This window comes from Rhinolophus sinicus, chromosome 16, assembly GCF_057876585.1.
Source record: "Rhinolophus sinicus isolate RSI-liver-muscle chromosome 16, RSI-T2T, whole genome shotgun sequence".
NCBI lineage: Eukaryota > Metazoa > Chordata > Mammalia > Chiroptera > Rhinolophidae > Rhinolophus > Rhinolophus sinicus.
In genome coordinates this window covers 36,483,869-36,500,221 of record NC_142516.1, presented here as the reverse complement: position 1 = coordinate 36,500,221, position 16,353 = coordinate 36,483,869, and the positions used below count along the sequence as shown (strand labels likewise).

General features: G+C 38.6%; 1 protein-coding gene across 13 annotated transcripts; it reads right to left on the bottom strand.

Annotated features, from left to right (window-relative positions):
- Nucleotides 1–3,587: 3,587 nt before the first annotated feature.
- On the bottom strand, nucleotides 3,588–16,295 carry HNRNPK (heterogeneous nuclear ribonucleoprotein K). 13 transcript variants are annotated; one of them, XM_019750137.3, is made up of 17 exons: nucleotides 16,157–16,295; nucleotides 13,772–13,848; nucleotides 13,579–13,663; nucleotides 13,027–13,124; nucleotides 12,325–12,381; nucleotides 10,837–10,880; nucleotides 9,897–9,969; nucleotides 9,292–9,363; nucleotides 8,678–8,791; nucleotides 8,203–8,331; nucleotides 7,260–7,567; nucleotides 7,079–7,133; nucleotides 6,692–6,775; nucleotides 6,354–6,369; nucleotides 6,195–6,277; nucleotides 5,649–5,818; nucleotides 3,588–4,940 (listed from the first exon to the last, which is right to left on the bottom strand). In XM_019750137.3, the coding sequence occupies exons 3-17, from the start codon at nucleotides 13,634–13,636 to the stop codon at nucleotides 4,907–4,909; spliced, it is 1,395 nt and encodes a 464-aa protein (XP_019605696.1). In that variant the 5' UTR covers nucleotides 13,637–13,663; nucleotides 13,772–13,848; nucleotides 16,157–16,295; the 3' UTR covers nucleotides 3,588–4,906. The 13 variants fall into 13 exon arrangements, with proteins under 13 accessions (XP_019605696.1, XP_019605698.1, XP_074186703.1 ...); XM_019750139.3 differs by having other exon boundaries at nucleotides 3,588–4,880; XM_074330602.2 differs by lacking the exon at nucleotides 16,157–16,295 and adding an exon at nucleotides 15,799–15,936.
- Between the last annotated feature and the right edge of the window lie 58 nt (nucleotides 16,296–16,353).

Here is a 16,353-nt window from a genome sequence, read left to right as displayed (position 1 = left end):
TCTTTCACCTCCACCTTTCCAAGACTTTCCAAGGTCTTCTGGGTGCAAAAGGTTTAGGTGTTCTGATAATGGGAGGGAAAGGGCCTTTGTCAGCAAACTGTTTTTGATCTCCAGACGAGGTGTAGTCTGTCTGGTATCTGAATTTTGGCTCCTGCTCTCCCCATAGCAACCACTGAACGATCAAAGTAACTGGTGATCTGGTTTCTCAGCACTCAGCCCAGTGGCCTTTTTTGACCAACCTGATATGACTTCAGCTTTCACTGGTATTGACAATCACTTTGAGTTTCTGCTGTCTCCATGTGGGAATCAGAAAATTCTGTGGTATGTGTGCCTGCATGTATGAAATCTGTCTCTGTATGGAAACATATGCCTCAATTTCTGCTGTACTTACTAGCCCATGTGGTCATAGGGACACTTTGCAGGGTTCCAAATAGAAGTGAGGCTTTAGCCTTGCTTCTCTGCTTTTGGCGTCCTATTCAAACCTATCTGGTTACTGCTCTCACTAATCATACCCCACTTGCTGTGCACCTAAGGTCCCTAAGGGACCAAGCTGGCACCTTCTATCTACTCTGTTCCAGCAAAATCTATCAAAATGATTTCTCCCTCTTTTGGTCTCATAAGCAACTGTCATATGCTTTCCTCTCCCTACCCTACAAAACTTCGTTCTAGGTGAACTGGCCCTTCCCTTCCATGAAGCCTATCTCTTTAATGGCAGACTTCAGGAAAAATAAGGGGGATGACCAAAAGGAGTACATATTTCTGAAATGATTTTGAAAGGTGTAAGATTATGGCTACTATGCCTTTAATTTCCCTCAAAATTACAGGTCTGAGGTTTGGTGAAGCAGGGAGGAATGGGGAGACAGGAAATCCTTATTGGTTCTGCACAAAAATGAGGTGGAGGCCGTAAAGTTTTGCGGTCATAGATCGTATTTCAGTTTACTCTATTGCTAGTGCTTGTTGCTCAGTTGGCAAGCATTTGCATTTTGTACGTTCAACCTCTCAAGAGGCTCAGCAAATTAGCTCCCCATTTGAAACATAGACAAATGTATTTGTTTGGGCTTTAATTTTCCAGGTATTCCCTTCTCTCCTTTTCCTAGGGTCAGACTTCTTCCATGACTGAAGTGCTGAGGCCTGGCTTGGGCAAATAATGTCCATCTGTGTACACAAACAAGCTCTGATGTCTTTTTCATCTGCTAAAAGGAGCAGAGAGCATTTTGGATTAACACACTGGGATTTTCCTAGTTTTAACTTTGCAGTTTGTTTCAAGCAACTCGATTGTGAATGTACGTATGTACAACACGTGGATTTCTTACACGTTATCTCACAGTAAAGGTTTTTCATCAGTTTGTTATTGGACTCTTTAAATAGACTGGACTATTTTTGCTAACCACTGCACCTTAGGGCCTACCACTCTCCCTATACACCTCAGGAACTAAATACGTATCTGAGTTAATGAAAAGGTATGGAACACTTACGGTTCTTACTACATATTGTTGTATTGCAAATATGCTGACAAACGCCCTTTCCTCCATTATCAAAACCTAAATCCTTTGCACCCAGACCTTGGAAGGGTGCAATTTAAAGTACCCTACAATTTAAAGTATTAAGTCCAGGAATTTGTTAAATGTGCAGATCCCCAGCACCTTAATATATTCAGTAGAGGTATGGCCCAGAAATTTTCATGTTTAAGCAGCATGTTGATTTTGAAGGTGGTCCTAAGAAGTTTGAGAAACACTGACATCGCTTTGCAAAAGCTCAGTGTCACCATCAAGAAATTGTTTCACTTCAAACTTGCAAGGGGTAAACCTTGGTAATAAATGGGAGATGTAAAATAGTCTTTAAGGTTAATTTAGCCACCATCAAGATGGAATCCCTGAGGCGGCTGGTTAGCTCAGTTGATTAGAGCGTGGTGCTCTCTTAACAAGGTGCAGGTTCGATCTCCACATGGGCCATTGTGAGCTGCGCCCTCCACCACTAAGGTGATACTACTATTGGACTTGGAGCTGATGGGTCTTGGAAAAACAAGTAAGTTTGAAAAAAACAAAACAAAAACTCTTCTATTAAAACAAAAAAAAATTTGATTCCTTTTCCAAAATGTTGATGGCATCAAACATTTAAAAAACCAAACCAACTGTAAGGACCTAAGTTTTCATTGGTCTAAAAATGAACATTTAAATACAGGCCTCTTTAGCAGCAATCTTAAGCAAATCACAACCTGTCATGTCTGTGGAACACTAAGTCCATTTTGAGTATTAACATAAAGCATTGCAAGATAAACCACTGAAATGATTTGAGGAAAATTGCTATGGTCACTTTCCTAAGATTCTCTATGTAATTCCAGTGGTATCAATGATCAAAGATTTAGGAGTAATTACTGGTTCAATAAAATTTTTCCATTATAGTCTCATTATAAAAGCAAATTTAAAATTTGACTTCAGTCAAGAAAGGTTTTAAAATTCTTTTTCGTTCCTGTAAAAACCTTGGTGCAACCTTTGGTTTCCAACATGTCTGTTGCCATTTTGGTAGTAACTTCAGAAATTAAACCTAAAATCTTCAAAACTGTGTTTAAATCTTTAAAGCTTCAATAAATCAGCTGCTTACTTCTTGTAAAACTGATGTTCCATTTTAGTGAGTTTTAAATTGTACTTCAAGTTTTCTGAACCTAACTCAAATTTCCGGCCCATATTCAAACACCATTTTCCAATAGTGGCAATGCAAAAGGCCTCTACCTCCCACTTATAAATGCCAAGATAGTCTCCAATCTATTTAATCTTGAGTAGGTTCATGTGTTCAAGGTCTGAATTATTTGTACAAGTATTAAAACGTCCAGCTAAGTCCATTTATTTACATAACCAGTTTTTGAATGACCAATGAAAACTATGAGAATTAGTTCTCTCCAGGGTTGCTTTCCTGTAGTAGGAATAGACTAAAATGTCACTAGTAATTTTCCCCTAAGGGCTGGCTCATTTCAATACTAGTAGGCTATACTACCCTAAGCAACCCCAACTGACACATTAACTACTCAAAGGGGAAGCAATTTGGCTGGATTTCACCTTTGGTGAAACTTTACCACAGGTAGCATTCACTCGTTTTAAGTGATGTTGTGACACCCCTTATTTCACTATGAAGAGAACACTCAATTGCTCTTCCCTAACCAAAAGGAGTTACTGAAATACTAATCACCTTAAATGGCACATTTGCATGTACAACTTGTGTATTCAAGAAAAACTGCCTACTTCCCTCTTCTAATAGTCTCTTTCCTAAATCTAAGCAGAATTACATCCATGAATCCTTTCCCATGTAATTGAGTTGTTCTTATGCCTGTTGGATAATTGGAAGTTAACAAGCAGTATTTTAAGGATTTATGAGCCAGGAATCATAATCTGCATTATTTTACTGTCACTGCTCTTTAAACACCATACTAGTGCTATTCGATAGAGTAGAAACCTAAAAACCTCAAAAATTTTAATAGGTAAAGAATAGGACCTGTACCTTTAACAAATTAAGATCCCAACTACTAGAATTCTGAATTTACCACCCCATCAGATTTTTTATAAATGCTAGAAAAACACTTCACACAGAAAATATATAATTTAAGATTACTGTATTTCCTTACAAGAGGAACGTTTTAACAAATTTTACAGGTGTCAAGTAACCTTTGTTCAAATTGGGCAAACATCGATTCTAGCATTATGGGTGTTTTATTTGGAAGTGAACTTTTAACTATTAATACAAATGTCAAGATACTACACAAAACATCCACAGGAACTTTTTCATCTTTTTTTTGAATTGTTCACAAACATTTCCTACATTATCCAACATAAAACAAAGAAATGGTACATCTTTTTCTTTCAATTTGCATACAATGGAAAAACAAGAATATATATATTATTTTACAAAGTTTAACTAATAGACACTAGGCAGGCTGACAGTTAAGTCTATAGGTGAGAAATTATCTAATAAAAATAATCAGGATTTATTTAGCAGTCACTTCCATAAACAAGTATTATTCTGATTAATAAAACTTGCTGCCGTTAGGCTTCTGGTATATACTTATACCATTACTCAATCTGTAGTACTGCTCCCCACCTTAGTTCTTTTCACAATTATTAACATATAAAACTGCTGCAAAGTAGGGGCAAGCATTTGCAAAACAAACAAAATCCCCAGCTTATTATAAGCGTGAATGTGTATGATGGAATTTCTTCACAAGCAATGGACTTTCAAACCATTAAGAAATCACCAGAACTGAATTTGCCAAGATATTTTGCCTATGTCCAAGAGATGCATTTATTTATTCCAACAGAGGAGCTGAAAATCAAACTTAGTGTTTAGTTTGGGGGTGGGTTGGGGAATTCAGCCATTTGAAAAATGACCGTCTTAAAAAAAAAAAAATGACCACCAAAAATAGGTTCACTAAATTTATTTTAAAAATCATAAAATGTTTCTTACAAAAGAGCATTACATTCTGCACACTGCTCTGAATAGTTGCCAGGGACATTAAGGACTATTATTACTTTTCTTCCCTGTCTCCCCCACCCCCAAATGTTACAGTGACCACAAAGTAAGGTGTTCACAATAATTACATAGGGGGAATTTTCCTTTTTAACCAACAATGAACAAAAATTAAAATTCACTCACTCTGCTGTTTCAAAATTTCAATGTTAGTTTTTGCACGCCCTCCCCCCCCACCCTGTTTGTAAGGAACTAAAACATTACATCTGGTGAACAGCAAAGATTTCACTACACCTCAAATGCAGAACACCTAGGAAGCAGAGGAATGTTGGCTTTTTAAACAGAAGCAGATAAAAAAAAAAAGATGCAGGACTCCTTCAGTTCTTCACTAGTCTTAGAAAAACTTTCCAGAATACTGCTTCACACTATAAAAAAGAAAAAATATCTTGCATTAGAATCCTTCAACATCTGCATACTGCTTCACACTATAAAAGAAAAGAAAAAAAAGTACGAATTAGAATTTTTGTTCGTAACATCTTAATCAACATTAAGACAATTTCAATGCTAAATTAAAATGACAAAACATGTCCATTATAATTAGAAGAATTAAAATATTAGCAATTACAAATTAGAACAATGTAAAATTCAAGAAAAATGATTAATAGTAAATCAGACATTAGCAGAGCAGAATTAAGAAAATGAAATCCAAAGTTGTTAATATTTGGTAGAAAAGACAAGAAATGCCAGTAAGGTGTGAAATGCTGCATTTTACAGCACCAATCATTTGTCCTGTAGAGGCATGGCCTGTGCCATATGGCAGACTGTGATTTGTTGTCGATTTAGTTATCTAAAAACAACAAAATCACTAGTCTTCCACACAGAACTAGACCAACATCCACTGAATCTTCTATATTTTCTACAGGCTCTGTATAATTATAACAAGTGGTTTTGGCAGCAGTTTTCACCAGAGAAATGAGAAGTTTGCTTGGTTAAGGCTTCTTCCAGAAAGATTAGTATTGAATGTCTCCGTTTTTAGTAAGAAAGCAGAAGAAAATTAAAGCAAAGCTATTAGAATGTTTAGAAGTTAGGTCCCCAAAAGGTTGAGACACCATGGCTTCTAAAAGAAAAATCAATTAAGAAAAGCTCAAAGTTTTAGTATGTGCAAGCTAACATAAAGCTAAACCTAAACTGACCTGTTCTGCAGCAAATACTGTGCATTCTGTATCTGGTCCTGTGTTCCTGTAATGGTAATGATCCGATCTTCGGATCCTTCTAAAGGCTCATCAATTTTGATCGAAGCTCCTGACTCATGACGAATTTGTTTAATCCGTTGACCACCTTTGCCAATAATAGATCCAGCCAACTGAAAAGATTTTCAAAAACAAGTGTTTATGACACACTTAAAAGAAACGGCATTACCTGTTTTAATGACCATCAAGAGTATTAACTTTGTGTAGTTATTGATTTGTTTTTAATACTACCTAACTAGTTAAGGTTTGGATTATATTTATACTTCAACATTTCCTTTAATCGAAGGTGCCAACCCTCTTAACAGCTTTTGATAGTAATGAACTGAACATCACTTGACAACATACAAACTGGAGAATGACATCTCACTGAAGTCCTTAACAACAATTTTAATCCTAAAATGGAGTATTTTTGTCGAAACCCTTTATTACAAGTTCGGAACTTAAAATAATTTATTAAAATATACCTTATAATATAGTAAAGATACTTACATCTTTGGGAATAGTTACTTGTGTAGTAATAATAGGTCCACCAAGATCACCATATGAGCCACGACCCCCTGCATAGGAATAATCTGATTTAAATAATGAGCATCAAGTTCATTTAGAAAGCATGAAATAATATTAGTTTTCACAAAGGAGAAAACTTACCATATCCGGAGCCACCCTAAAAATGAAAACAAACAAATAATTACTTTGCCTTCAAAACTACTCAGAAAAAAACAAAAACCAAAACCCAATCTACTCTTCAGATGTTTTAATATTCTTCAAATCCCTCTCTAGTTTAGAAAAGTCAAGTCCTCCCACATCCTCCCCTACTAAGTATATTTCAGAAAAAAATCCTTAGGGGAAGAAACCTTCAGGTACACAGCTTTTAAATAAACAAACAAACAAAAAAAACATTGACGAGGGGAAACAGACACTTATTGTTGAGTAGGAAAACATCTTAATTGTTACTGGTATGAATGCAAACACCCATGATACTCAACCTGTGGTTCATAAGCCATCTGCCATTCTGAAGGGCTCCATGTATCTATTGCAGAGTCCCAAGTTTCATCGGCACTGAAACCAACCTGTGTTAAGAAAAAGAAGTATTAACAAGAACCTGGCACTGCATCTATCATAGAGCTACTGTTTTTACACGCCCAATTTCTATTTTACAGTATTTAAAATATATAACCTACAGTAATCACATATTTTGGGGGAAACAAAGACAGCTCAATAAAGTCTTAATATTCCAGCAAACAACCAAAATGATAAGTGGCTAAGAAGTCCATTTGTAAAAGACAAGCTTTTCAGTGAACACTCGTTAACAAAACATTAACTACCTGACTTTTAAGACCTCCTACAGCTCAATCACACTGATGAAGTCTTACCATGCCATCGTAACGGTCTCCAGGTCTTCCTCTTCTGTCATAAGCCATTAGATCTCTGCAAGAAGAGAACAAGTTGTAATCTCAGCTTTACATGTCACACCACCAAATAAAAACCTACCCTATCTACTCCCCTAAATGTAGATTGCTGTATGTTAATAATACATAGATGAAAGAAACTTACCCTCCTCTAGGAGGTGGTGGTGGAGGGAGAGGAAGATTCCGAGCCCTGCTACCTCCCCGGCCACCTCGGCCAGGAGGAGGGGGAGGAGGGCCTCGCCGAGGGCTCATGTCGTCATAATCTCTTCTAGATGGAGGCATGGGACGCCCACCCCGACCAGGAGGCATTCTGTCAAAACCACCTCTTCCCCGCATGGGAAATCCCACGGGACGCCCACGGCGGTCATCAAACATCATGGTAAAGCCACCATAATCATAGGTTTCATCATAAAAATTGGGATCGTAAGGCTGTGCACGTCCTTTGATGGGAGACTAAAACAAAAAAAAGCAATGCATTATTATAAAGAGAAACAGCCTTGGTTCATACCAACCATTCTTTTGACACAATATTTGAAGTCCGCTATTGCTTCTGGGAGATACAGTTCAGACAAGAAGGAAACATAGGCAATAATGGGGAAAAAAAACAAAAAAACAAAAACAAAAAAAAGGGCAGTATTTTTGGTGAGTCCTAAACCGAAAGTGAGTTTTACTGTTTTCTAAGAAAGAGCAGCTTTCTAGTTTTAACCTTTCACCTTAAGGAGGAGACCAGAAATCCCTTTTATATTTCACAATGGGGTCAGTCTATGAAGAAGAAAGTGAACATTCCCAGGAATATGGAGGGATCAGTATCTTGAGCGAGCCTGTAACCCATACCAAGACATCAGTTGGGAAGCTGTGCAATGTAGTACTACAGAAACTTCTTTTGAAGTACTAAAGGCTATAAAAATCTCACCATCAATCAAATGACAATTATCCAAACTATTTCTAAATTAAAGTGATAGCTAAAACCAGGTGATAGAAAACTGCTACATTAAGGGAAAGGACAAAAACCCTATTTGTCTAAACATTCCGAAACGGCTTTCGATGTTTCATGAAATTAAATGTAAAGAAACGTGTTCTGAAGATACCTCTGATATAAGATCAAGGATGATCTTTATGCACTCCACAACCCTATCAGGTTTTCCTCCAATAAGAACAACTCTGTCAGTGGAATGAGGACAGCATTCCTGGAAAAGCTTGATAGTTGTCTGAGTGTTCTGTAATTAGTTTACAAAAAAAAAAAAAAAAAAGAATCAGAGCATAAGAATGCACTAAAAAACAAGTTAGGAAACCCAGAAGGCTCAGATAAATTTACATTTGCCTTTAGTAACTCCCCCGCCCAATATAAAAATCTTGTAACTCTAGCACTTTCCCAGTGGTATAAGAAAGTTAGTAAAATAATGTGGCCAGGTCTTTTTGTGATATTTTAATAGCAAACTGGATATAGAGGTAATCTCAGGGAAGAAAACTCAGAAGAAGGGGGAATGAGAAGCCCATTGAACTAAGTCCACAGTGAAAAACTATTTTGCAGTAACAGGAGAAAAAATAAAACAGTTGCTTTACCTCTCGAAGTTCTTTGATTTTAGCACCTTTGACCCCAATAATTCCTCCTGCCAGACTCTGATGAATCAACAGTCTCAGCTCGCAGTCAAAGTCGCTTCCTTTATAGTGTTGGTACTGCAGAGGGAGAGTTATAAAATATTAGTCCCAAATTAAAGATTCCCCAATAATACACTTATCTGCTATAAGCATAACAACATACTGTTGCAGTGAGCAACCTGAATTTATATTTCAATAACTTTACCAGTTATGTGCTTATTATCCTCAATAGCCAGGCCCAAAAAGGACATTCTGCACCACCTTAAAAAACTATTTTATTTTCAGGTCCTGCAACACCATACCCACACTGCAGCCATTTAGCATGTCGCTGTTACCACAAAATTATTATTAACATTCAAATAACACCATAATAAAAATGACTGCAAAGCACTTTGCAAATGTAGTTAATTCCCACTGCAGCATGGAGCAGGGTCAACAGTGAGTTGTAAGACCATTCATTTATCATGTTTGTAAACCTTTTTCTATAGAGACGGGAAAAGTACACTATGTTAAAAATAAAATTGATCCCATGGGCCAGGCTCCATACTTCAGTGGGGTTCAATGGCACTATGACATACATTTAAGCATTCCACAGCATCAGATTCGAGCGGGAGCTGGCTGGTTGCAGTGGGTGATGGCAACTGCAGGCCCTGAAAGTAGAAAAATAAGAGTAATAGGTTAAGTGTCTAGTGTGATCAGGCTATTGTCGCATATATTGGTAAAGCTACTACAACATATTTCACATCTACATTAAATGAGAAACTGCTAATCTACACTAAGAATCAATATATTAATGCTTTTCTCTACACACCTAACAAATTACAGAATTTTTAACCCCTTAAACTAAATCATAGTTCTACACTCAGTATTTTAAAAAATAAAAAAACCCCAGACAAAAAAAAACAAACCCCAACCACACACCTTCTAAAACTAAAATATATGCTAAACCCATGAAATGCATGACCACAGATAGTTAATCTTTTACTCTGGAGTGGCCAGACTACATTTTAAAAGAAACAAGGTGTGTATAGTAACCTTGCACATTATGTAGCAGGTTAAGATGCTACTGCTACAAATTATTACATCTACTATCTTCCCACCTCCCACATTATGCCTCAACAGACATACTTTTAAACACCGCCCCTCCCACAATTGGCAAATACGTAAAAAAAAGTGAGCCTACCTCTTCCAAGGTAGGGATGATTTTCTTCAGAATTTCTCCAATTGTTTCAATATCAGCACTGATACTCAATATGCTGTCAAACATCACAAATACCAAATAGTACAAAAAAGGTAGAAAAGAAAAATGAGTTTTGTGTTCATCACCAGTAGTCATACAAACTTTTACAGAGAAGTAACACATTTAATACTCCCCATTTAAAGTAGCCTATTTATAGATTTACACATGCATTTTTGTTTTATGCCCAATACAGACATGGTAACATTATTAGGAGACTTGCAGAGAGACAGAGAGAATGGGCTCTTGGAAGGGCTCAGATTAAGTGGGCAATAACCAGAACTGAAGCAGAGTTGAATATTTATGTTCCCCGCCACCACTAAGTTAATTAAGGATACCCTCGCTGTTACATTGGTAAAACTGGCACACCTTCTCTTAGGCAAAGTGGGGGAATATGCAAGTGGTGAACATTGTATTTGGAGTAGGGTTATGGATACCAGTTAGAAATTAGATCACTAATGGGCTCTGCAAGAAAACAAATACAAATGCGAGACAAAACAAAGACAACACAAATGAGAAGTGAAGGAAAGTGAACCAGAGTTAGCATTTCATCAGAAAAAATTATGAACAGGCAATGTTGGGAAGCAAGGTGGGCCACAAAGACAGAGCGAGAGACTATTTTGGTAACAATTTGATTTACAATGCAGCAAATATGCAACACTTGAAGCTGTGCTCCTTCCATCGAAATAAAATTAGTGGATCGTTTGGGTGGGCAACTCACGGTAAAAGTTCAGTGACAAAAAGACTTAATGGGGAAAATAAGACAGAAACTTGAAAAACAATACACCGTCTAAAGGGGATACTATTTAATTATATAAAAGGCAGGTAATAAAATACATTTCTCTCTTTCTAATCAGGCAGTGAGGCATAAACTGTTGGGACATACCGCTCGGGGCCACTGCTGTCTGGGACTGAAACACTGGCATTGTACTGCATTGGTCATTGGCGTTCGTGGATGTTGGCATTGGGCATGGGCATTCAATCAGAAGTTGTCAAGTATGGTACCCGTTTGGCAACGAGCACATTTTTGGGCATAGCCAACCAGGGTTTTCACATGGGCGTTCAGGGGCGGATGGGCCAACGTCATGGTGGGCAACGCAGGGGTAAGTCGATCCAGTACATGGGCAACGGAGATATATGGCCAAAAAAACAAGGAGAGGGAAAAGGGGGAAAAGCAATAAATTTTAATTTAATACAAACTATACTCATACTCTCAATTAATGAAACAAGCTTAAGTTGTTCTGAAGACTAACACAATAATGGACTTCTCTATATCTGACTGTGGCTTAACATTTAAGGACCTTAAATGATGGTACTAGCTTTTTTTTTTTTTTAAACAAACGATGTTTCAGTAGCAGGCTGGCTCATGAGGGTAGACACAAAACCTGTCATGACTCAGTTTACTGAAGTGCTTGAGGAAATGGGGAATAACCCAGATAATTATACAGAACATCTGGATTAAGAGGAAAGAGGTTTATAAAAGACAAAACAAAAATTCCCACACCACCAAAACCCATAACTCTTAAAAGACTAGTTGGTTTCCTGGAGGTTTAAAACGCATTCCTAGATCCTAACAGGTAAGACTGTAAAATTTTAAACAAAATTTCCAGTTCAGTTTACAGTAATCAAGAAGAACATACAAAGATCTGCGACCGAGAGAGAAATGAAATTCTATCAAATAAGTATTCAACACAAAGTTATTTGCCTCAATTTTAGCAAGAAAACATTAAGAGAGTTTGCTCACTACAAGAAAAAAATTAAAAAAAAAAAAGAATTTTGGTGTAGACAAGTCCTATAAATATGCTTATTTCTGGTGATAGCAACATTTAATGTGTCTAATCACAAGAGTCAACCCACTATAAAATATGAAGGACTCATATAAATCGTTGGCATTGAGTTTCCCAATCAAGTGCCTACTCTATTTTTCACCCATATTTAATCATGCGAACTCAACAATTTCTTTGTGCTCCATGTGCAAGCTGTTAAAGAACAGATGGATGATTAAAAAGGGGAAATAAAAATTTCTGAGTTTAATCAGCCACCTGCAATGATTTTTTTCCCCCCAGTGATACCGTAATTGATTCACACGGGAAATGGTGCAATTAAAGGTTTTTACACTGTCGTTATTTCTAAGATGTTATCTTTCTTGAAGTGAATAATTTGGTGGAAAGTTATTAGAATGTGAAGAGGTTTAATATAGACCCCTCCCAACCTGAACTGTGTTAAATGAGGAATGGCAAACCTTGAAATTATCTATGTAATCAATTATTACGAATGGCTTGTATCTAAGACTATTGATTTCTATGATGCAACTTTTTATTTCTACAAACATAAACCGAAGCTGGTTGTGTAGTTTAAACTCTTTAATACTTACGTCTGTACGCAGAGCCTTAATATTCTTGCCTCCTTTTCCAATCACTGCCCCGGCATTCTGGAGAAAAGTAGAAAAACAAAAAAATTAAGTTTACCCTTTTCTTCCAGTGCTCTTAAGCTTTAACCAAAAACAACCAACCCCCCCCCCCCCCCCCAAAACCATACAAAAACTCTAACCCTTTTCTATTATAAGGCTGAAAATTTATTTGGGAATATAAAAATCATCAAGTTAAAAAAACACTAGCCTGTGCTTTTGGGGGCTTTAAACAGCAAGGCAGAGCTATAGAATATTCAGAATGTCCTAAGACACTTAGCATAAAACTTAAGCACTAATTAATTTTACGACACCCATCTGTAAAAGAACTAAACAGATACTTTTACATTTGGTGTGATAGCATCAATCAAGTAAACTGCCAACCAGGATGTTTTCTGATAAATCCACAATACAATCAAGATACAATCTTTAACCAATTAATGCTTTAAGGACCACCCACACCCTTTCTCCTGGTCCCATCTGTGTTAAGGGATTTCATTTTGTTAGCCAAAAGAAGAAAAAAAGCCACCATGACCTACAAGTCTGTTTAGAATCACACAAATCTTTTATATTCAACCCTATAAGGCTTTGAAGGCTTCTCAGAGGGCCAAACCAGAATCTTAATTTCCACTCAACTTAAGAACCACTTTCAAAAATAAAAATTTATACCTTGCTCTGAAGCAGAATGCGTAATTCAACCATCTCATCAGTGTTTCTAGATCTTTTAAAAGCTTGTTCCTCTTCCATATCTTCGGCAGGGCGTTTACCTAGAAATTAACAGTTCAGATTTCAAAGAAAGCACCAGCATCTAAGAAAAGGCATCTTTAACTACATTTAAGTTTTAACTTATAGATTAAATTAGAAAAACCAACTCCATTCTGTTCGAAGAGATTGGTTGCTAATTGCAAAGAATGTTTTAAAAGGCCAAAGGCACTCAGATTCTTGGACTTTTAAATATGAACCAAAGTATGCTCCCTTCTAGTAACATTTGTCTCAACACAAGTATGATATAATACTTAAAGGCTCAGGAATAACAAAATCCGAGAAAAAAATTGTATTATTGGTTTTTCTTAGTTTACAGTTACCTTTGCAAATGAGTTACTTTTACTTCATAAATAAAAGCCAAAATGTAACTGAGGGGGATCTCAGACTAAATCATAAATAATGAAATTAACAGAACGAGAAAAACATAAAACTGTTACAATTAAAACATCTTCTCACCAAATTCACCATTGGTTTCGGTGTTGGGGAAGGTTTCCTCTGGCTGTTCAGTTTCCATTTTCTTGGATTAAATGGACACACCGATCTGTTGAAAAAATAAAAAGGCTCTAGTCCATTTGGCTTACTGGAAAATAAGCTATGCATGTTGCTATTTTTTTTAAAAGGTAAATAAATGACTGCTTCTAGAACGTACCAGTTATTATATATCCTTGCAGAGCAGAACTGAAGTGTTCTGGGCGGGACCAACTGACACCCTAGTGCTGCAGTAGCCTACAAAAACCAACATAAATCAGTTTTGGTTTTTGGTTGCTGATCACCGAATACTAATGAACACTGATCTGAACACAACAAAGACCGATTTCTAAAACTTCTTTCTTCATTTCAGGGTCTTAAACCCTCAAACGATTGCCTTAAAAACCCAAATCAATCAATCTGATTTTTTGCAAGAACGACTAATTTTTAGCCATTGGATCTAGTCCCACCATGGAAACTACCGGTAGTTATATGTTAAATGCATAAAGACCAAAAGCATGTTAAGCCCACGAGTTAATTTTGTCCTGGAAAGTATATATTTATAAAGATAAAGCTACCGTGTTTCCCCGAAAATAAGACCTAGCCGGACCAGTATCTTAAATGAGTCTTTTGGAGCAAAAATATAAGACCCGGTCTTATTTTACTATATATAACACAAGACAGGGTCTTATATTAATTTTTGCTCCAAAAGACCCCATTAGAGCTGATGGTCTGACTAGGTCTTATTTTCGGGGAAACAAGGCAATTTTACATTGAAAATTTAAATCGGTTTTGGGTTTCTTTCCATTGGTGACTTGAAATGCTGTTCTCTAAAACTTCGAGAATTTACAAATACAGCCACATTCAGGTCAATCTATTGTATTGAAAAAATAAATTTCAAAACCTAATAAGGGCAGACCCAAATGGCCAGTGCTGCTCTATTATTTAACAGAGCCAATGTAGCCCTTGAATCCTAGAAGATTAAACTATATTAAAAAGGGTACAACCTAACAATTACACCTCTACAACCAGACTGGTGATGGGACTCTAAACATCCTTTTATCTCACCGCTTAGGACTGGCAGGAGGCGACATGTGGCCCGTGCTAAAAAAGGGATAGCTACCATGTTTCTCCCAAAATAAGACGGAGCCGGACAATCAGCTCTAATGCGTCTTTTTGAGCAAAAATTAACATAAGACCATATCTTATACTACAAAATAAGACCGAGTCTTATATTAACTTTCGCTCCAAAAGACGCGTTAGAGCTGATTGTCCAGCTAGGTCTCATTTTCAGGGAAACACAGTAGGCAGCCTAGCGTTAAATAAAGGAAAAAAAAAAAAAAAATCAAGGCAACTTTTACGTCTCCCAAATTTTCAATAACGTTTGTCGATAAACCACTCTAATAACTGAGACGTGATCTTTCGGGTCCATCACTCAGTTAAGTGCTGAGGTGTGGCGAAGATTTGGATAAAGTTTAAAGACAAAACAGAAGGCTCTATTTGCAAGGATAAAACGTTCCCGCGGTCCTTCAATCACCATTCTCCAGACCACAAAAATTACTAAGTTTGTGCGCGACCAGCCGAGGCAAATATGCCCTCCCCTCCCGACGCCCGATACCGGGATCCGCCAACAGCCGAGTAACAGGAGCTGAAAAAGCCAGAGGCGAAGAGCAGAAGCGCCGCACCTCTCCTCTCCCAGATCCGACAGGAAATGGCGGCCCGTGTAATGGCGACTACGTGCTACTAGGCGGAGCCAAGCGCCGAACCCCCCCTCCCCCACCCACCACGCGGTCTCGAGATCTCATCCCCCGCACCCTCCCCCCACCACGGGAGAGACAAAGCAACGGAGGCAGAACCGATCATTCGACCTCCCCTGATCCTGCTCCCATGTCGGAGAGCCTAAGTGCGGCGGGACCCAAACAAAGAACAGCGGCGTTCTCTACCGCCTTCGGGTTCCCACCGCCGGCCCCTTCTTCCTACACAAGGGGCCTAGTCCCCAGGTACATGCCTCGCAACCTCTAGTATCACAACGCAGACTGCGGATATACGCTAAGGGAAATGGCGGAGGTGGGGGGAGGGGAGGCCGGGCAACGTTCTCTAGCCGAGAATTCGCCAACCAACAAGTAGCCCTCAAACACCACCCTCAATCGGAAAAACTGGCCTCCGACCCTCACTCTCAAGTGCCGTTCGCCGAGCCCCGCTCCTCACCGAACGAGGCTGCCGTCCCTTTGCCGCCGCACCGCCTCAGCCGGTCACAGCTAGACAGAGAACCAGCCCAGGCCCCCGCCGCCCTCCCCCGCCTCTCGGCGCTCTCCTACCCCGCCGCCGTGCCCGATTGGCTGCTCGGGTTTCAGCGGTGGCGCGAGGGCGAAACGATTGGCTCAAGGCCGCGTCAATCAAGGCACCGGAGAAGGCGACTGCCCCGCCTCCCGCCGGCGCCTCCCTTTAGGCTGAAAGGCCGCTAAAGGCCCAAGGAAAACCGGCTTGGAAAAAGGCGACGCAGCCTTTAGGGAGACCAATCCCCTGCCTGAATCCTTAATACCAAAGCCCCAATAACGCTAATTACCTATAGGCCGTAAACAAGCGGGACGTAGGCAAGACGTCGAGGTTGGTGCCGCAGAGAAACAGAGGATAATGGCGTCTGCAGCGCTTTCGCCTGGAGCGCCCTCCTCCTTTCCCGTTCGCGCACTCACTAGCTGGGGGAGGGGAGAAACCTCTCGCGAGAACTAAAGGCTATCTCGTTCACGCGTATAGGGAGGGAGC

Bases quoted from the DNA above. Each gene is read 5' to 3' on its own strand.
- HNRNPK (XM_019750137.3), bottom strand. From the start codon at position 13,636: ATGGAAACTGAACAGCCAGAGGAAACCTTCCCCAACACCGAAACCAAT. The intron at 12,382-13,026 runs GTATAAATTTTT...ACTTTTCTCCAG, and splicing joins GCATTCTGCTTCAGAGCAAG to AATGCCGGGGCAGTGATTGG. The intron at 8,332-8,677 runs GTAAAGCAACTG...AACTAATTACAG, and splicing joins AAATCAAAGAACTTCGAGAG to AACACTCAGACAACTATCAA.